Consider the following 21,888-nt stretch of genomic DNA (forward strand, 5'->3'; position numbering starts at 1 on the left):
TAATACGAAATCACGTCAGGAAATCAAGATTAACAATCTGAGTTATGTAGTCAGCGACAATGACACCAAAGATCTCAAAAAAGTGTCTTTATACATTTGCAATTTAGCTTAATGTTTGCACTGAGTTCAAAATAATCTGACAGAAAGAAGGAACACGACTACAATTCTAGATGTTAAACCGCACAATACTTTGCACTAATGTATATAGAACAATGGGGTATATAATAATAATCCATCTCACGTGACGCTATTCCGAAAAAGTGTGGGGCAAAATTGTGCCAAAACCTCTCAGCTTTTTCCTCACTCAAGACTACAGTTAACATCTGCAACTAGAAATTGATAACATTAGTTAATTACCTTCAATCGTACTCAACTTACGGATCCCCATCCCACACCCAAGCGGAAGTAAACAAAAATAGAGTACAGTGTTGTGGATCCAAAGTATAGAAGCTCCTCAATTTACTGTTGCACAAAATCTGCCATGCAGCACGTTCCAACACAATGTATCTTGAAAGGGAGAATAGTAGACCAGGAAACGGCACTCCTTTTACAGCTTAAGTGACAAGAAGCTGACATTTTGACAAATCTAATTGTATAAGAACTATACATATCCCTTTTTCTGTTTTGAGGGAGGGGGTGGGAGGGAAATTTCTTCGACGACTCGTGAATAAACTCCCCTCGTACATGTGTTATATGTTCCCGATAATAATGGGCAATTATTTCCATCATAAAACATCCTAAGATCTTCTCATACACTGCTGGCCAACCTCCACAAATTCTAGTTCATCTAGCAAATACCAAAACCTGCTTATTGGTAGGATACAAGGAATGAATCTGATATTCTCAAAACGAACCAAATGTGTTCGGTATCAAAACACCACTCTGGGTTCTTCTACGTCATTCTGTTACACTAAATGCATTTGTCGTAACTCTCCCCCACCAGAACTTGCTTCTATCTAAACTGAATTGTATCAGAAATTTTAAAATGCTATACATCCCATCAGAGACATGTACGCCAAAACTAGTTGACATCACTGCAACTTTGCAAATTTATTTGCCTAAATCACTTTAGTGTTATGCAGAAATGTAATGCATCTGCATAAACAAGGCCACACCAGAAACCAATAGGATGCCAAACTCAACACTCTTCAGTCCAGCAAATGATCTTATCATTTCCACCAAAAATTTAGTTTACAGCTTCAAAGAAAAGAACCTGAGGTTGTAGATGCCCTCTTTCACAAATTGTAACAACATCCGCCCATCCACCAATTACCTAGTCATTTGATAAAAAAATTTAAACACCAAGAATGACAAAAAAAATTCATCTTTTTATTAAATTCAACTCACCTTGACAGTCTTATCATCGTACATAATCCATTGTTCATGGTCATGACTATAAGCAAAGCAATGGTAGTGCTGACCATAGTAGCAAACCTAAAAGGTTAAATAACAGATTAGCATACATAAGACAGACAATTGTGGCAAGTGTTATTGTCACAACTGCTTTTTTTCCACTAAAAAAAGATGTTGCTAAACCAAAATAAAAAATAGCAGAAATGAAGCAGGGGCCGTTGATAAAAGTGTATTATTTGTCTCAAGCTTTCATTTAGATTTTTTTTTCCCTTCATTTTATTAGAATAAGCTCATTTAGTATGCAAATGGAACCCTTCACTGCCATTGCAGTTCCTTCAGATAAGGCAATATTTTTAAAAGAATTTTCACGGGCAAATCTTAATAATAAAGCAAAATTCATCTTAGATGCTTGAAATGAAATTAAATATAAACATTTCTTACGTATTTATCATTAAAGTACATACCACTGACACCAAGTTATGGATGCATTCAAGATTTAAACCGCCATAAAGGGCACTGATATTGATTGTGGTGCTCAGGGCAGCCAGAGTTGCTGCTATATCATCAGCACTCTCACATGTATTTTGCCAACCTAGTACTGTAAATAATAAACATGTCAGTGAAAGTATCTATAAAGCATATAAAAAAATGTCAACATTCCATAAGCAACAACCTTAGATACCTGTCATAAAAACATGGGGTGGAGTTGAAAGAAAGTGATGGATGTGGTTCAGCTTGCCACAACCATCAGCTTCTGGGTCGCAAGCCAACTGATGATTCATCTCCACAAGATTCAAAAGATTATCAAAGAAACTTGCAGAAGACTTTTCCTGACAAGTGAAAAAGGGATCCAGATAAGGTACTTGACAGGCATAATTGTTTGTCCGTGCTCCCACAGCATAAAATAAGGAACGCCAAAAATTGTCTAGTGTAAAAAGAAAATATTCATAAAGCTACCTTCATATCGCGTAGGGCACTGGCATTTATATTGTGAAAGAAGGAAGTATATTTCATATGTCTGGATTCAAGACCACAGTGATAGCAGTTCATTTGTTCAAAAATGTTCATTCCAAAAAGTGAGTGTGCTATACAACTATCATTTGCACAATCCCAGGATCCCATGCAGTTACTTTCAGCTGATTCTGCATCAGAAATACTTGAACCACGAGTAAATGACCGATGAAGGCAGTCAAATATCACTGCCAGTACCTCAGAAGCATCATTCATCTGAGCCTGTCAAATGTCGGTCCGTATATTAATTAAACCATTCAAAGAAAAAAAATATCTTCATTCTTTATGTTAATGTAGTTACCTCCTGGAAGAAACTACTGTGAGGATACAGATTACTTAGAGCTATCCGCAGGGATGTAGGTGCAACTGCTTCTCTCCTTGAATCCTTTGATGCAATGTCCAGTGCAGTAAAGATTTCGTACAATGCACAGACAACGCAAGGATTGCCCACATGATCATGCTCTGTTCTTGATCTGCCAAGAAATTCTACTCGAAAGCGTCTTAAATGCCACAATGACTGAGCTCACCAGAGAAACGAAAATGCTTTAGGCCATGGAAATAATACATAAAAAAAAAATAGTACACCAGTAGATAGTATCCTTATATGGAAAACTAAGACCTACCTGTATAATAACATTGAGAAAACAATTATATTCACCCACTTCATTCTTCAGTCCAGTACCAAGCAAAGTAGCCCCATCCAAATTATCCATTGGGTCTTCTCCAGGCCGACAATCAACACTATCTACCAGAGAAGAAGCTCTCTGGGACATCCTTAAACTGGAAGCTGAAGGCAAATTTCCCCGAGCTTGAAACGTGTCTGATAAGAAGAAAAGTAAGCCTTCCAAAAAAAGACCATTCAAGCAGTTTCGTTTTATTTCTTGAGTGATTTACAATGAAGTGGATTTCGCTCGAATAAAGAGATGTGTTAAGTATAAGAATCCATCTTAGATGTACGTAAGATAAAAACAATTGGACTATACAAGCATAGAATGTAAATGTTATACCCAGGCTTTGGCGTACAGCAATTTCAAGATCAGCCTGGAATCTTTCCTCCTCCGCATCTTCAATAGGCAACTCTCTCATTGCATTTGATCCGTTGTTTTTCCACACTGATACCATACCCAAGCAACAGAAAATCAATTTTCACACACCAAAGATGCCTTTTATAATTAGTATTATATAAAATATCTTATAAATGCCTTCAACTAGGCTTACCAACTGAAATAAGATTTCAGTATGAACAAACATTGCAACTAACATTGAAAGAATCCTCCCAGGAAAGAAAGCAATAGTAACAAATTATATTTTAACCAGAAACTTCTTTTATTATGAGAAGAAAGTACATTGGGGGAAAAGGATGCAAATAAGTATTATTTGAAAACTAATCCCAAACCATTGAACCATTCAATCCATAACAGATAAATCATTATAACTAAGCCCATCAAAAAAATAAACAAATAAGCAGAGCCATTAGAGAATATAATTCGCAGACAAGTTTGGCTATTAAATTTCCCAGCTACTAAATTTCCCATCCACAGTATTAGCCACAAAATGAACCTGATAACATTACTGCTAGTGAAGTTATAATGTCTTCTAAGAGAAAGCCATGTAACGAAGAGAATGATGACACAGTGACAGATGAATGGACTCGATTAAAAAAGATGAGTAAACAAGCACCCAAAAACTGACTTACACACATGTAAAAGGACTAGGATACTTCGTGGTGAAAAAAGTAAAACAAGAGGTCTATATCAAGATATTGAACCCACAATTCTACCACTGCAATCAAAATGTCTAAACCATGTACGTTTTGTAAGCCAGGTATATACAGTGCCACAAAGCAGTAACACGGTTCATTTTGAGTGAATACTGCTTTTGAAAAGAATTGAGTCAAATATGATAATGAGACCCCAATTTGGCAATTATGTAGCAGCGTAACATCAAAAGAGTATTTGAGCGAAGTTAAACTAACCATTATTATTGACTTGACTGTTACTGAATTTAAATTTCTCTCTCAAGTGAGACTCAGGATGTGTATCCTCGGTGTTCTCTTTTTCTGAAGAAAAAGGTTCAATCTTTCCATCGACTGGTCTGGAGGAATTCCTCCTTCTAGGCTTTTTTCCAGTGCGCCGATCAGCCACAGGTAGACCATTCTCTCGAATAACTCCATTAGGCAAATCTGCTGCAAAAATGAAACAAATAAATGTAAAGAACCTCAAGTGAAAAAATAAATAAATAAACTTCACATTTTAGGACATCCAAACCACCAACCTTGTTTAACTTTTGACTGATGCAAATAAATGGAACCGTTTGCTGTGGGCATAAGCACACCATCCAGACTAATTCGGGATCCATTATCCTGTACCAACTGGTCCTGAAAAATAAGCATAAGTTCAGAGGTATATTCCTTTAAAAACAAATTCTCATGTATAAAGTATTATTTCCTTTCATTTGTTTGTTTGCAGAGTAGTATAATTCCTACTGGTAACCGTGCAAACCAAGTAACAGCAAGATTAATGACCACCGCAACTTCTGTCTCCCTAAATGAAGCAGGAGAAACTAAAAATAGAGAGATTCCTATTTGCATGGTTTCTCTTACATGTTTGTATGAATCTGGGGAACCCATATCTGCCTTTGTCTGAAAATCTTGAAGATCTTCTTCCACTTCTAAGTACAACCCAGATGACCTTTTTAGTTGCTCTGCAAGATGCCTCTGTTTGGCTTCATTTTCTATCCTTCGCTGGAACTCCAAAGTTTCTTCAAGCTTTTTTTCCTCCTCTTCTAGCTCAATTTTACGTCTAAATTCCTCTTCGAGTTGTTCCAAGTCATCATCATTCATAGAAACAACCTCATGATCTAGGAAGTCACTTTCAGGTGCAACTAGATTGGAACTGTAACAGAAACACACCAAAAACAATTTTAAGACTGACAGTGATTTTAGAGGATAGCACAATAAAAAATTAAAAAAAAAAAGAAGAAGGAAACATATACTGACTCCGGAGTTGTAGATCCCACTGAGAACTGCACATGATCACCCGTGGCCTGTAAGAGAAAAAAAGTTTAATCAGTTGTCAAAGACAATTAGTCAATGACCCCATATATAAACATATTAAACATCCTTGACGAACACCTTCAAATCTCTTCCTTTTCTGTGATCTTTATTCTTCTTCCTATCTTTTGTTTTCTCGACGTGTTTTGTGTTCTCACTTCCGCTTTTAACAGTCTTCTTGGAATCAAGAGCAAGTTCGGCCAAAAATGCTTCACTGGCAGCATCAGACTTCTCTCTCGCATCTTTCTCAGCCAAATCTTCCAAAAGTGCCTAAAATATCAAAGAAAAGGAACAATTACTTAAGATAAAGGTAAAACAACACCACATGCTTCACCAGTTTCGATACAAACCCTTAGGTACGACTTCACTAGAGGCACTAATATTGCTCGATAATCATTAGCAGAAATAGGCCCAAGCTTGAATTCCAATTGCTGCATCTCTGTGACACTCCTAATTATTCGGGCATCAATTTTACTAAGCTACACGGTGAAAAAGGAGCGTTAGAACATAAAAGCAAAGAAGGATATCCTTGCTGTTATCTCTATAGACATATGAAACATAGAAACTGACCTCTATAGATAAATGCTCCTTCAGTTTCTGAATAGCATTTTCTATGCAGCCATCCATTTGGTGTAAGTAGTCCTTCATTCTCCATTCATCTTCTTCACCAGATTCCAAGTCACATAATTGAGAAGTCACACCAGCATACGCTTCCTTGTAACCAAATTGATTAACATTCCTTGCTTCTGCTTCTTGCAAAACATTTGATATAGCATCCAACTCAAACCTATTGCTGACATACATCATATCATTCTCACTTTCAATGAGCTCTTCTCTTCTTTTTCTTAAGACAGATTCATAGCTTCGCTGAACAAATTCCCCAAGAGTTTCCCTCTTCTTACCTTCTTCAAGGCATAGATCCTCTACTGTTTGCAGTGCTTCCTCATAACTTAAACGCTCACCCTTTTTCTCACATAGTCCCTGTAGGTGATAAAACTCTTTCTCAAGCATCTGGACAATTTCCTTCCCTTTATTTATTTTATCTTCTCTGATCCGCAGCCATGATGTCACTTGATCTCCAATAGGGGAACTTGAAGATATCCAGGATAGCAAAGCATTGTTATAGCATGAAATTCCATCTGGAGACCTTGGGGTGGTCACATCATCCAAGACAGACCCCTGATTTGTACCAGCAATGACTTGTGTTTGCAGTAAACACTCATCCAGTAGGAGTCGCGATGCATCTCCATCGAGTACAATCTTGTCTTTAATCTCGGGACCCTGACTGATATTTAGCGAATCGTTTGTGGGACTACTACCTTTATCAGCATTTCTAGCCAACCCACATGCGTGAGAGATTTCCTGCAGAAATTGGAAAATTGTCTTAAGCTGCGAAGGACCTAGAAAGCATATGCAAATTGGTGTTTGGTCCACCCCATGATTTAGAAGTTGCGAACCAGCAGCGAGACCCTGTATCTCACCCATAGTAAATTGTATGACCTTGTTCAGATGACTAGCAGCAAGACATTTATGCCTAATAAGAGTCTCAAACATGGCATGAATTTTCCCCAGAAGTTTTGCACGCTCAGGATCATCAGATACTGGCCAACAATCAATAATGCGATCAACCACAGATAGTTGGTCTTCAACACCTTCTCTTACATCATTTTCTATAATTTTACAATTGTTATTGCATTCTTCCAAACAATTACGAAGAGTGTCCCCTGAACTTTCCTTCTCAATGTAAGAGCTGCTTGCTTCTTTAAAACAAACATTATAGTCCAGAGTATGATGATCCAAGTACAAATCCTCAGGAAGTGATGGACTTTTGAACCTTGCTTTATTATCAAGCATTCTAACTGCAGCTAAGACATCCAGAGGCTTCCAAGAACAATTAAGAATCATCTCAATCCATTCACTATCCACATTTTGGGGCAGAAGTCTCTGCATCTGTGGCGACAGACTCCCCATATGCTCTTGCACAACATGATGCCTGTGAGAATCCGGGTTGGAATGTTTCTCTTCACAGTTGCAGCAAGCCCAAAATTTCCAAGTTTTATTAGCCTCGGCATAAGACAAAGCCTCTGACAAGATATCATTCGGCAAAGTATCCTTCGAAGACCCATAGTGCGACTTAAGATCACAAATTTTAACCCTAAGAAAGTCCTTCTTCCTATCCATGCTAACCGAATTCCAATAAGAGTGTACCCATTTCATCCTTTCCGCTGTAAAGCCACTCTTTTTCACATTTCCATGCCTTCTCCTATCACCAATCCTCTGACCAGATCCTCCAGATGAATCCAACGGTCTGTCATCCCTATCTCCTTCATTCGGAGATTGTGGTGCCTCTGACTTCTGCTGCAAAAGCCTGGCAGCAGCCACTCGCACTTCAATTTCCTTCCGTCTTTCTTCGGGTGTCTTGGTCACCTTCTTGATTTCATTAGGCCTTCTAGTTTGAACCAGCCTCACCTCCATCGGGTCCTCCGGGGTCCTCCTTATCGGAATCAACCGAAATCTCTCCTCCCCGTTACTCAAATTCTTCATCCAAGACGACAAGGAAGCTATATTCGACTTCTGAATAAGCTGTCTCAACTCATTCTGCACATGCGCAATACGTTCCTCAGTAGATGATGCTTTTTGCTCGCTCTCATCCTGCAACGTCTCCTTGGCAGGATCACTGGGGTTCTCGATGGCCAGCCCCCTCTCGCACTCATGCACCACATCCTCGTAATCCTTACCTTCAGTTGCCGCCTCCAACATTACCGTGGCACGGAAATGCGCGTACTCAACAGAATTCGGCATAAGCTCCACCGCGCGGCGCGCTGACTCGAGCGCGTTCTTCAAATGCCGCTGCTTCGAACTAGGGTCGGTGATAATCGTCGCCGTTTTGAAACACATGAGACTGTGAACTCGGTGGACGAACGCGGAGTGAGGCGAACCCTCCTCTCTGGCGCAAATCTCCCGCAGCAGCTTCATTGCCTTGTTGTGGTTCCCGCGGCGGAGCGTGGTGAGAGCGCGCTCGCATTCGAGCTTGATTGTGGAGTACTCAGAACCCTCGGATAGAGGCGGAGCCAATTCGATCTTGCTAGGGTTATGTGGTTTGTGATCGGAAACATTGCTAGCATCAGCGTCCGGCGAGGTGGCACCGTTGGCGGCTCCGCCGACGCCGGATTGCACCGCCGGAGAAGCCGCCGCGGGTTGTTTCGTTCGCGGCGCAGGGTTTCGCTTTTTGTGCCCCATCGATTGAGTTCATACAAATCCGATTCGCGTGCATAAACACCCGTGCCAGAATCCGCGAGCGAGTGTGGCTGTGCGAATAAATATAGAAGCGATACAAACTACGAAGTGATAGAAAAGGAGAGAAAGAGTGACCTGACCTATATAAGTGGCGGAGGAAGGTAGTGAGTGGTAGCCGGCGATAACGGTTATGGAGAAGGATCGGCGGAAGAATCTAGAAGGTGGTGAGAAGTTTGAATAAGAAGGGTTAGGGGAAGCTGAGAATGGAAGAAGAAGACAGTGAAGAGAACAGAAGAATAGAGAGCACCTACCCACACAAGAGGGGTGGGGTTTGATGAGACGCATAGCAGGAAAATACTCATAAATTAATCAAATAAAAATACATCACTGAATTATTATTATTATTATTATTATTATTATAACTAATAAATCAATCACCCACTTTTCTTTCCATTTTCTTTTTTCCAAACAGAAAAATTAAAGGTTTTAGTTTTCATATGATAAATTATTTTAGTTTTTTATAACAATTTTATTTGTGAATGTTGACATTAAATTTTGTTGTTTTAAGTAATGACATGACATAATTGGTTTACATCGTGGTCAGATTATTTATCACGTCATCTTTCAACGAAATCCGACCAAGAATACGGGTTAAAAACATATATTTTACCAAAATTATATATTAAATTAAATACAGTAAATAGAAAGATGAGCTAGCAAAATATAATCACCAGTTTTATAATACCTGTTGTGTTATTTTGTAATAATTTCAGGTCACTTTCTTGAAAATGATATAAAATCTAAGCGTTATCTTATCTGATTGAATTATTATTATTCTATGTGGAAGCATGCACAAGCTTTTTCTTGTAGCTAAAATTAATTGTTTTAAGTTGATAATGAAGAACAATTTAAACATTTAACTTTTTACTGTAGGTGTAATTTATAAAATATAAATAATTTATACATTTAAATTTATGGTAAGAATATTTCAAATTTTACGTTTGCCAAGAAAATAATAAAATTAAATTTAAAGATAATAAATATGTTAGAATAAATAACATAAAATCATTAAATTAAAGAAAAACTTTTAAAATCATTGTATCTAAATAATAATTAAAAACATTCATATTTACTATTTAAATTTATAATTTTAATGTATTTTCAGTACTGTTTATCAATTTTACTTATAATTTATTGGGTTAAATATGTTTTTCATCTCTTAAGTATCACTGATTTTTTGTTTTAGTCCCTACTCAAAACATTGATAGCTTTTAGTCCTTGTAGTATTGAAACATGTAATATTAATCCTTAAAAATGGATGGCGTCAACTTTTTATTGACCTGGCAAACGACGAGACCATCTTCCATTTTAATTATCTGCCACTTGTTTAATTTGTGAAATGAGATTAAGTTTAATTTGTGAAATGAGATTAAGTGATTTCTCTTTTCCCCTTTCAAGTTCATATCTATGAATTGTTGTGTTTGTTTGTTGGCCTGAAACCCCAAATACCCACCCCCAAGAACACAACTTGCTTCTTCTTTTCCTCTAATCCTGAAGAGGATTTGGTGTCTCGGATTTCCCTCTAACACAATAAGAAGAAGGAAGAGAGGGTTGAAGAAAGAGATCGTGATTGAGGAAGAGGATGACCCATCAACGGTTGGCGGTGGCTGGTTTGACCGACAGTGAAGGACGTCGATGCGATGTCCGACGACGACCAGCAGCGCTGGTGGTGCCCTAATTCGCAGCGGCCAAGATTGCTCGCGCCTGAAGGAGCACGATGCTTCTCACCCGCGCGAGGAAGAGAGGGGAGAGAATCTGGTGCCGAGGCCGATGACGACTCCGGCGGCGAGCAGCGTCACCGGCACGGCCTTGGCTCAGCGGCTTGTGGTCGTCTTGTTGGGACTCTATGATGTCTTGACCCACTTCTAAACCATCGAAAGTGGCGAATGGTGGGGACAGACGAGTGGGAGAAATGAAAGACTGAAATTTTAGGACTTGTCGCTAAGATTGGGTGGTTTTTGGAAAATGGATCTCTGAAGGAAGTTGTAGGTGCGTGAAATAGAAGAGTGGGTGAGGGAAAGGTTTATGTTCTGTTGGAGACAGAGGAGGAAAAAGAAGTTATTGCAGCCATGTAGTGTGTGAGAGAGAAAAAGGGAAAAAGTTTTCCAGTTTCATCTCGAGATTTGTTCATTTTCCAGTTTCAGAAAAAATGACAAATGGGTATGAGTTTGTGTGAGAAGGGTTTCTTTTCTTCTATTGATTTTGCCTAGAAGTTTGGATACATTGCTTGTTGAAAGAAGGATTGTGTGTTTGTGGAGGTAGCTTTCATTCAGTTGCTGTTCTTAGTGCTTTTTGTAGAGATGTAGTTGTTGTTTGTTATGCAGCTGAGTGAAAATGTTGATTTTCTGGAAAATGTAGCAACTGAGATGACAAAGACGAACCCAGCTTTGCCCCCAACTGAGATGATGAGGAAGAACCTCGCATTCATAATCTGATTTCAATCAATTACTTAATCTCATTCTACAGATTAAACAACCAACGTGGCAGATAATTAAGACAAAAGTTGGTTTCACCGTTTGTCATATCAACAAAAACTTAACACCGTCAATTTTTAAGGATTAATATTGCATGTTTCAATATTATGAGGACTAAAAGCCATCAATGTTTTAAGTAGGGACTAAAACCAAAAATCAGCGATACTTAAGGAACAAAAAGCATATTTAACCCTAATTTATTTATTAACATGTTAGTTTATTTGAATTGGAACGGGAGTAGAAAGGAAAATAAATTAGGATAAAGAGAGTGGAAAGTTATTTAAATCAATTAAAAATAAGTATATTCGAAACAAACGTGATTAATGTGGTACAATTTTTTTTTATTGTTATTTAAATAATATTATCTTAACTGTTTATTTTATTAGGATAAATAAAAATGTAAATATTAATAAAAAGTTATGTAATTTGCGTGATAATTTATGTCCAACGATAAGTGTAATTCGAGATTAATGTGGTGATAATTTAAATCACATGCACATATATATATATATATATATATATATATATATATATATATATATATATATATATATATATATATGGTTAAATATGTTTTTAGTCCCTATATTTTAAGGCGATTTTGGTTTTAGTTCCTCCTTTAACGTATAATTTAATCTTTCAACCTTAGAAAACTCTTGTTTTAGTCTTTTTTATCAAATTTTTTTAACTTTATTTGTTATTTCAATCGCATTTATTTGACACATTTTTGCTTCAATGTTAATTAAGAAATGTGCTTGAAATAACAAATAAAGTTAAAAAATTTTGTAAAAAAGACTAAAACAAGAGTTTTGTAAAGTCAAAGGATTAAATTATACCTTATTTTGAAAGAGTGACTAAAACCAAAATCACCTCAAAATATAAGGACTAAAAACATATTTAACCCTATATATATATATATATATATATNTATATATATATATATATATATATATATATATATATATATATATATATATATATATATATATATATATATATATAAGTAAATTGAAATTCAGTTTCCATTAAGTTTAATAAAATCTTTTTAATTTAATTACATAAATTTTTTTTGACATCGGATGATTTTATTTGAATTAGGTGTTTCCATTATTTGAGTTATAATATGTGAAATCATATAAACAATTTAAACGTCTACAACTGTTCAATTGTTTATATAATTTGAGTTATAATATGTCAAACCGTAAACAATTTAAGTATTAATTAAAAAAAAATGCTTAACACGTTAAAATAATTAACACATTTAAATTTAAATGGTTATATTTATTTATTTATAAAGAAAAAAAAACTAAAATATATCAAAATTTAAAAAAAAAATTCAATTTCACATGTAAGTTTAGAGATTTAAAAAATATTTAACCATTAATTATTTGTGTTAAAAATATCATGTATCATATTTTTATGTAAGCAATACAAGATAATTGATTAGGTATTAGATACTATCAATTATTTGTAAAATATTTTACTGATATTTTAAAATGATTATGTATGAAGTTCTCATAAAGATCTCTGTATATTTATGCAAAAAAAAATTAAGTTATCTACCACATTCTTCTTCACTTAAGATGGTCTACAATACATTATTATATCCGTCTTCAATTAGTATTTAAAACTTAATTTTTATTATTAATGATATTTTTAAATATTTCCCTCTTTAGGAATAACAGTAAATTTTCCTTTCAACACCGCACAAGGATATTGCAACTGGTATCAAGATTGAAAACCACTAACAATATTAGAAAAAGTATATATATATATATATATATGTATGTGTGTGTATATATTAATTATTTTTAAAACAATGTGTATTCGATTTTTGGTAAGTAATATTAAAAAATAGTATTTTCATGGATTGTTAGAGTAAGATGTTGACTTTGTTTAATTATTAAATTTTAATTAAAAAATTTATAATTGAAATTAAAAGTATAATAAAAATCAGTTAATTGTAAATAGTAAACATCAAATATGAAATTTGTTTTAACACATCAAAGTTTCTAAACACAGTTCTATTTACGGTAAAATTTATCATTTTATTCCGATTAAAAAAATGTCCCTTATACTGTAAACTTTCGTAGATTCATTCATATATCTTTCTCTCCTTACACATATTCTTCAAAATAAATAATTTTATGTCACAGTTTTATTAAAATTTTATAGCACTGAACTTTTTTACAATAAGTTTTAAGAAATAAGAATAATATATATATATATATATATATATATATATATATATATATATATATAAGTTGGAAAAGAAGCTATTATTTTTTGGGGGGTTGTTCCCTCTACTTTCCCAAATTTTGGTAACTTTCTTTTAAATACAAAAATAATATTTTTTTATTTTTTTACCTTTTTAACCCTATTTAATAGTAACTCTAACTATTAGAAAGTCTTTGTCTCGGAGACAACGTTGTGATGCCAGTAACATCAAAATCAATATTGGCAATATTCTTTCTCTTGTGAGTTTCTGAACTGCTTTTCTCTTCCGAAACCTCGACGATTGGGCTCAAACCCTCTATTTCCTTATGACCAACAGAAAGCATAACTTGAGCTTCAGCCACAGCCGTCCCATCATCATCTGCAACATATAATATCTTTTGAATCGCCCCAACGATCCGAATCATCTTAAACAACAATCACAACACACACTATCATTACCTAATAGCAACACCAGTTACTCGATCTCACCAGTCAATAACTAAAAACAATGAAAACACGGTACCAGAGAGTGTTCTATCTCATGAGTCTGGCACAGTATCTCAATATCTCTCAGTTTTGCAAAGTAGAAGTCTCGTTCTTTCTCAAGACTATCGATGGACAACTTCAACTCCGTTATCTACATCAACTTGAATATTAGAGAAATGTATTTTCATCATTCGTTTGATAATTCTAGTTTACGTGAAAACAGAAAAAACCTTTTCCTCGTAGGTAGGGCCACCTGAACTAGGTGCTCTCGCGACCTTAACAGCCTGATTTGTAGGGTTTGCATTGGAAACCTCGGCTCTTCGAGAATTATGGGAAGACTGAGGTCTCTGCGAAGTAGAACCCTTGGTAGAGGCTTGGGAGTTTGCAGATTTCTTACTCGTTTCTCTTCCTCTTCTGCAAACCTCTCTCCTCTCCAAAGCATTTTAGCTACAAACATTTAGCATATATTTTTTTAATTTGAAATTTAAATAATTTATATCCCCAATACCAAAAACATTGCACTACAGAATCCAAAATTCACAAGATTCTCCCCGCCTGGTTAGGTTTGAATAATCGAAAACCCTAAATATTAATTCAAAACAATTACCCAATGATAGCAAGTTAATTTCAGCGAATTAAAATACGAATCTGCAAGGGGATAAATATATACCTAAACGGATGTCGACATCCATTTCATCTTAAACGGATGTGGACATCCGTTGACGGATGCTCATATCCGTTTAAGTGGTTTCACAAAGGGTTACGTACTTCGACTCGCTGCTATTTTACTCTCGCTCTTTAACTCTTTTTAACACGGCTTCATAGAGTACCATCACCAAACGTACAAAGAGATATATTTGAACTTTGACACAATTCTTTCAAGTGATCTTTTTAAGCAATCTCTCAATCACCACACTTTCACACCAAAATAATAAAGAAAAATAGAATAAAGAATTTCTAGGAAAAATAGAAGAAAGAATTTATAGAAAGAAAGAGTAAAGATGAAAGCATTTAGATAAAAAGAGAATAAATAGTTATGTGAGGGTGAGTGACCAAAATCATAAAATTTTAACCCTAAATATGACTTTTACTAAAGGATAAAATAGGAATAGAAAAAATAGAGCAAAGGGTAAAAATGGAAGGAAGAGGTGTAGAAAGCAAATGAGAAGGTGAAGGGAGTAACGCCCTTGTTCTTTTGAAGATACAAAACTTATGGCTGATACAAAGTTGGGCTTTAAAAGACAATAAGCGGATTATTAAAATTTGACCAAGCACATTGCTTTTGGCACTCCATATTTTCTTTTGCACTCTCATAAATGAATAAAAAATTATTATTTTGTGTTTAAAAATCACCTTTGAATTGTGCAAAATAAGAGTTTTACATTCAATTTGTATAATGTGAAGTCTTTTTTTTTTTTTCATTTCTAATTTTTACAATCCATAAATCATTTTCTAAAAAAAAAAGTTTCTAAATTTTATAATCCACAAATAAAAAAGTTGTTTAGATTATACAATCTAAAATTCAAAACAACTCGCGTAAAAACAGATTTTCAAATTACACCATCTAAAACACTTTATTCCTTAACCCATCCACAATAGAACATAAAGACAAGGATTAGTGGTGAAACTCAGATTATTTCTAGGGACCTTGTGTAAAATTTATATGCTATATTATATATATGTGTATGTGATTTTTTTAATTTTAATATTTTTATGTATTTAACACTTCTAAAATTTTGTCTGAAAATTCGTCACTAACCAGGATAATGACAAGGAAGGGATGGCGATAGTAAGAAGGTGGCAAAGGTGATGACAAGGATGACACAACAAAGGAAACAATTTAGTCTTTTTAAACACCTCATCAGAGTGAACATAAACAATATAGGGTATGGAAAGAAATAATCCTTGATCAGTTTTATAAATCCGTTAGTCTTATGGACCATCATATTAATATGTGTTATAGGTATGTTTAAAACTAATCAATAATAAGTTATCACAGTTATAAAAAAAAGTTTCTAATAAAATTTATTAAAAAACATTTTCCTCGTCTTATTTCCTCTGTATTATGTATTTATGAACACCGTGTACGATACCATAAATTTTTCGTAGGAAAAACTTATATGGAAGTTAAGATATACAAACAAACCTAAAATAAATGTATATGATATAATTTTCTAGGAAAATATATATGAACAACAATTTTGGACAACACTTAGATACGGTACACGTGTCTAAATATGATTGGTCCAACTGAAATTTGATTTTTAAATGAAATGCTGAAGTGATGACAGAGAGAGAAAGTCGTAAATTTTGAATTTTGAATCTCAAATTTATTCTGAAATTTTCGAGAGAGTTCCAAGGAGAGAGCTCCATCTAAACTTTCGAGAGTGTCGCTCGCCAACGTCGTGTTAGCATTGTGGGCTAGTCACCGTTGCCGGAGAACCATTGTTCATCAAAGAGGTGTCTTCCCTCCACCCACCCACGGTGGCTCTTCGACGATTGTGACTAGCCAATGGTGTTGACACGACGTTGATGAGTAACACTCTTGAAAGTTCAGATAAGACTCTCTCCTTTGGAGTTCTCTCGAAAGTTTCAGAATGAATTTCATATTTAAAATTCAAAATTTACGACTTTCTCTCTCTGCCACCACGTCAGCATTTTATTTAAAACTCAAATTTCAGTTGAATCAATCACATTTATACACGTGTACCATGTCTAAATGTTGTTCAAAACTATTGTTTATATATCATTTTCCAATTTTCTAATTTGCAATTTGTAAATTCTATTTATTTGAAATAAAGAAATGATATAAAGTATTGTAATTTTTTGATCCAACACAATGATGGTGTAACATGGGGTTTTAGGCTACTTTTGGTGTCACCGGAAAAGTAGCCGAGACATGGAAGTTCATAGATTAAAAATATAGGTTCTCCACATCATCATTCAACGTGCATTTGTTAGGTAACACATAATCTCACTCAGACATCTCACACCATAATACTATTTTAATATACATTTTTACATTAAAAAAATAGATATTAAATTAAATTTGTACACTCCACTCCCTTGACGTAGAAATGACGAGAGGATAATTTTTTTTTTTATCTCTCGTTGTTCTTTGCTTAGATGTGCAATTTTATTATTTATTTTACTTATTTAAATGAAACAAAGAAACTCAACTTTTTCTATTTGATTTCATGGAAAATAGTGCATTTTCTTTTTATTTTGATTCTCTCTGTTTCTGTGGTCTTTGTCCTTTTTATTTAAATACAAGAAAGGAAGTTACTTAAACGGTTAAACTATATAAAGAAAATGAATTTGATTTTACCATTGAGAATGTGTTGATAAGGTTTAAAAGGAATAACTTTTGGGAGAAGAAAAAATTGCACATTACCCAGTAGCCAACGCTTTATAACCTTTCGATGTAGAAAAAGGGGAAAAAAGGCATCATAATTTGTTGACTTTTGCATTTGCTCCAAGTGGGTCACATAGTTTTTGTAAAATGTAAATAGAACATACCTTTTGGATTTTAATTAACGTTGAGATATTGACCTTGTCAATAACAAACATCAGTTGGAAGTATTTGGTTGTTTTGTTTAAATATGATTGTTGTTGTGACAATTAATACAAGATTTTCAATTATGCAATGACGTCGGGAGAAAGAAAAGAGCATGACCAAGTCTCGGAATTAGTGGGTAAGTTTGATAGGTGTTGCAATGTTATTTATATCACTGAATCTTTCAAGTAATATTCAACAGCACCGTAAGTTTATTTTTATAATGTTTGGTCATAAAAATTATTGCATGTGAATTTTGAAAAAAAAAAAAAAGAACAACATTTATGTATAAACTTGAAATCTAAAAAGCGTGACGCACCAGGCAAAAAGAAATAATAGGTCCCATCCCATCCCATCCCATCATACACTTTAGACTTTATACTTTATAAATTAAAATATAAATAATAATAAAACATTTTCCAAGTGTCATTGCCCCCACGGAGTGATCCATAATAATCCAGCAAACATTGCTCTACCAATTAAAAAAAAAATGATTCAATGTATTTAAATTTGAGAGAAGTAATTGAACTAAAAAATGATTCAATGCATGTTTGGAAAGTAAGAAACGAAGTACGACAACCTGCGGCTTCTACTGTTTATCCATAATCCTTAAAACAACTAAGAGAATGATTTAATTTTGTTAAAAGCAATAAATGCGATATCACGGTCAAACAAGGTTCTCAGAGTCAAACACCTTCCAAGTGAAATAAAACTTCACTGTTATTCCGACAACCTATCATCATCATCATCCACCTTCTTTTTCTTCTTCTTCTTCTCCGTTTCAGTTAGCCGGAGACATGGGGAACTGCAACGCGTGCGTGAGAGATGACGTGGCAGAGTCAAACCGCGTGAGGAAGAAGAAAACGAAGCCCAACAACCCTTACGCGGAGGAGGCGCTCCGTTCGGGAGTTCCGATCCGCGTGCTGAAGGACGTGACGTCGCGGAGCTTCATCGGGGACAAGTACGTGATAGGTCGGGAGCTAGGTCGGGGGGAGTTCGGGATAACGTATCTGTGCACGGACCGGGAGACGAAGCAGGAACTGGCCTGCAAGTCCATCTCCAAGCGCAAGCTCAGGACCGCCGTCGACGTGGAGGACGTGCGGCGCGAGGTCGCCATCATGTCCACGCTTCCGGACCACGCCAACGTCGTCAAGCTCAAAGCCACTTACGAGGACCAGGAGAACGTTCACCTCGTCATGGAGCTCTGTGCCGGTGGCGAACTCTTTGACCGGATCGTCGCACGTGGCCACTACAGCGAGCGTGCGGCCGCGCATGTGGCCAGAACCATTGCTGTGGTCGTCAGAATGTGTCACGCCAATGGCGTCATGCATCGAGACCTTAAGCCGGAAAATTTCCTCTTTGCGAATAAGAAAGAGAATTCTGTACTTAAAGCCATTGATTTCGGTCTCTCCGTGTTTTTCAAACCTGGTACGCGAGTGAATGGATTTGTTCCGTTTCGATCAAATCAGATAGCACCGTTATGAATGCTTTGGGTATTAAAAAAAGCTTCATGTTTAAGATTTGAACTCGACGTTGCTAATTAAGTTGGGTTAAACGTTGATTTTACGTGTGGGTAGATTTCTTTATATGGGTTCGGAGAAGTGTGCTGATGTTTTCTTTTTGATGAATGGACAGGGGAGAGATTTTCTGAGATTGTGGGGAGTCCTTACTACATGGCACCAGAGGTATTGAAGAGGAATTATGGGCCAGAAGTGGATGTGTGGAGTGCTGGTGTGATTCTTTATATTTTATTGTGTGGGGTTCCTCCGTTTTGGGCAGGTGTGTGTTGTTTTTTTTCTCGTTGGCAAATGTTGATTGTTGTGTTTGTGTGAATTCTGGTGAAATGGTTTGATTTGGTGTAGAGGACGAACGAGGGGTGGCTCTGGCGATTTTGAGGGGAGTGATTGACTTCAAGAGAGAACCATGGCCTCAGATTTCGGACAGTGCGAAGAGCCTTGTGCGCCAAATGTTGGAGCCTGATCCCAAGAAGCGCTTGACGGCTGAACAAGTGCTTGGTAAGTACTTTATGGTTTGTGAAGCAAGATGACATCAAAATTTCCATGTACGTTATTCTTTTGTTGTTGTTTAATAAGAGTATTCTCATTCTCTTGTGCCCTTTCTTCCATTGCCCTCTCGTAAAAGAAAACAAGAATTGGTGCTTATTAGAACCCTACGACCAGGAGGCCAAATGGCCTAATTACTTGGAAAGTGATGCTAAATGTTTACCGTCCTTAAAAATGTTTGTTGCAGAACATCCCTGGTTGCAGAATGCAAAAAAAGCTTCAAATGTTCCGTTAGGAGATATTGTGAGGACGAGACTTAAGCAGTTCTCTGTCATGAATAGATTCAAAAAGAGAGCACTTCGGGTTAGCATCTGTTTCAGTCTGTGCATAATCGTTAAGTCGAGTTTGGTATGTATTGGAAGTATAAGGAAGTTTGAATGGTGGTGATTTGTGTTTCTTTGAATGAATGCTGTAGGTAATTGCAGAGCACTTATCTGTTGAAGAGGTAGAAATCATCAGAGACATGTTCACATTGATGGACACTGACAAAGATGGCAAAGTAACATACGAGGAACTGAAGGCTGGGTTGCAGAAGGTTGGTTCACAATTGGCTGAGCCAGAGATTAAGATGCTGATGGATGTGGTAGGCTTCTGTGTATACTATCTATATTGCAATTTTTCAGTATAAATCCACTTCTTTGATTGTCATTACGATGTATTATTGGGTGATCTGTTGCAGCTCTTTGAAACTATTTTCTGTTGCATGATTTCTTGGCATGGAATGCAGTTCTACAAAGAAGTAGAAGTGTCTTAATCGGCTTTGAATTCTACTACATTACATAACCTTTTACTTTTAATGACTTAACTAATTCATATAACACCAATATTTCATTTGAATTGAGCTTAATCAATCTAAAAGGATAGACTCATTTTAATCGAATTGCCATTCACACCCTAAGCCTGGACTTCTGAATTGTAATGATTCGAGGATGTTTATTATGCTATTAATTGTTTAGGCCGATGTTGATGGGAACGGAGTACTTGACTATGGAGAGTTCGTAGCCGTGACGATTCACTTGCAAAGAATGGAGAATGATGAACATTTCCGAAAAGCATTCATGTTTTTTGACAAAGACGGGAGTGGCTATATTGAGCTTGGGGAGCTAGAGACAGCATTAGTAGATGAGTCGGGAGAAAATGACGCTGCTATATTGAATGACATCATGCGTGAAGTTGACACTGACAAGGTTAGACATTTTTCCATTTTACAAACACTGCCAATGCAACATAAAGAAAGCAGATAGGTTGTTACAAGCTGTAGTCCTATATTTGTAATTTTGTGTTTACACAGGATGGTCGGATCAGTTATGAAGAGTTTGTGGCGATGATGAAAACGGGAACAGATTGGAGAAAAGCATCTAGACAGTATTCAAGGGAGAGATTCAAGAGCTTGAGCATAAATTTGATGAAGGATGGCTCACTTCAGCTTCATGACGGAATTAGTGGTCAAGCTGTGGTGGTTTGAGCAAGAAATTATTTCTACTTACTATGCTTGAAAAATCTCTCCTTGAAAGCAAGGGAATTTTGTGTTGGAGCGTTTTGAAGCATAGAGATTTGGGTTGTGTGGGTTTTTCAGTTGCATAGAAAAGTTGTTTGATAGATAGATTGTCACATCACATATTCTTTGTATATCTTTGTTGGTGTTCCATAATTTCATTTGTAAATGTCATTTGTCTCTGAATATCCGAGAATCTGAAGTGTCTGTAAAAATAATTCAAATTTGTCCGACAACTACATAGATATCCTGAGCCCAGTTTTCTTTTTTTCTTTTTTGTTTAATTTATATATTATATATAATTGCGATGCATTTTAATAAATTCAAATACATTACTCCAGCACTTCGGTCTCTGATTTTTTTTATATTTATTTACATGCATTAATAACTAATACACATAAGTTTTTTAATCTCAGTTTGACACTAGGTCATATTTTTTTTAAACAATTAAATGATATTTGAACATTAAACTGAAATTTAACCTGGGCTCATATTCTTGAAATATATTTGAAAAAGGTAATGTAAGTCTCTAACAAAATTGGTATACAATTTAACAATTCATTTATTTAGGCTCAAACTGTACCGCAACATAATCAAATGGGTAAGCTTTTTACAGGCCCGCGAACGTACCTTGCAGGCCAACCTACAAATAAAAAATTAAACAAATAGGAAAAAATTTCTAATCAAGCATGATAACCATTTAAATATTTATAATTTTTAACTTAAAATCAACCAAAAATGAAACTGAAAGTCTTTATTTACAAACCAGATATCAAGTTATTTTATATAGTTTTTTACATTCTTATTTTTAACTTATGCATTCCTTGATTTTAAATTATAATTTTTTAGAAATATTAACGAAAAACTTTTCCGTAAAATAATGA

General features: G+C 35.4%; 3 protein-coding genes across 4 annotated transcripts; 1 reads left to right on the forward strand and 2 right to left on the reverse strand.

The window, feature by feature from the left end:
- Window positions 1-9,000, reverse strand: LOC106768220. Of its 2 annotated transcripts, none has more exons than XM_014653221.2 (15): window positions 5,987-9,000; window positions 5,767-5,895; window positions 5,498-5,686; window positions 5,363-5,409; window positions 4,967-5,258; window positions 4,639-4,741; window positions 4,340-4,546; window positions 3,372-3,476; window positions 2,988-3,184; window positions 2,666-2,881; window positions 2,311-2,586; window positions 2,036-2,183; window positions 1,818-1,951; window positions 1,348-1,434; window positions 1-1,273 (listed from the first exon to the last, which is right to left on the reverse strand). In XM_014653221.2, exons 1-15 carry the CDS (start codon window positions 8,654-8,656, stop codon window positions 1,187-1,189), a joined length of 4,887 nt encoding a protein of 1,628 aa, XP_014508707.1. In that variant the 5' UTR covers window positions 8,657-9,000; the 3' UTR covers window positions 1-1,186. The 2 variants fall into 2 exon arrangements, with proteins under 2 accessions (XP_014508707.1, XP_014508706.1); XM_014653220.2 differs by having other exon boundaries at window positions 4,340-4,549; window positions 5,987-8,999.
- Window positions 9,001-13,580: 4,580 nt separating this feature from the next.
- Window positions 13,581-14,333, reverse strand: LOC106766367 (microtubule-associated protein RP/EB family member 1C-like; the record flags this gene model as incomplete). The annotated part of the gene is made up of 3 exons (XM_022782781.1): window positions 13,581-13,829; window positions 13,928-14,041; window positions 14,121-14,333. Coding segments are annotated over 3 exons (576 nt in total), but the record flags the coding sequence as incomplete, so codon positions are not given.
- Window positions 14,334-18,243: 3,910 nt separating this feature from the next.
- Window positions 18,244-21,272, forward strand: LOC106766738 (calcium-dependent protein kinase 10). The gene is made up of 7 exons (XM_014651470.2): window positions 18,244-18,874; window positions 19,082-19,225; window positions 19,309-19,461; window positions 19,697-19,812; window positions 19,925-20,092; window positions 20,466-20,696; window positions 20,801-21,272. The coding sequence occupies exons 1-7, from the start codon at window positions 18,244-18,246 to the stop codon at window positions 20,972-20,974; spliced, it is 1,617 nt and encodes a 538-aa protein (XP_014506956.1). The 3' UTR covers window positions 20,975-21,272.
- Window positions 21,273-21,888: the final 616 nt, after the last annotated feature.

The sequence above is a fragment of the Vigna radiata genome, chromosome 7 (genome assembly GCF_000741045.1).
Source record: "Vigna radiata var. radiata cultivar VC1973A chromosome 7, Vradiata_ver6, whole genome shotgun sequence".
In the NCBI taxonomy this organism is placed as follows: domain Eukaryota; kingdom Viridiplantae; phylum Streptophyta; class Magnoliopsida; order Fabales; family Fabaceae; genus Vigna; species Vigna radiata.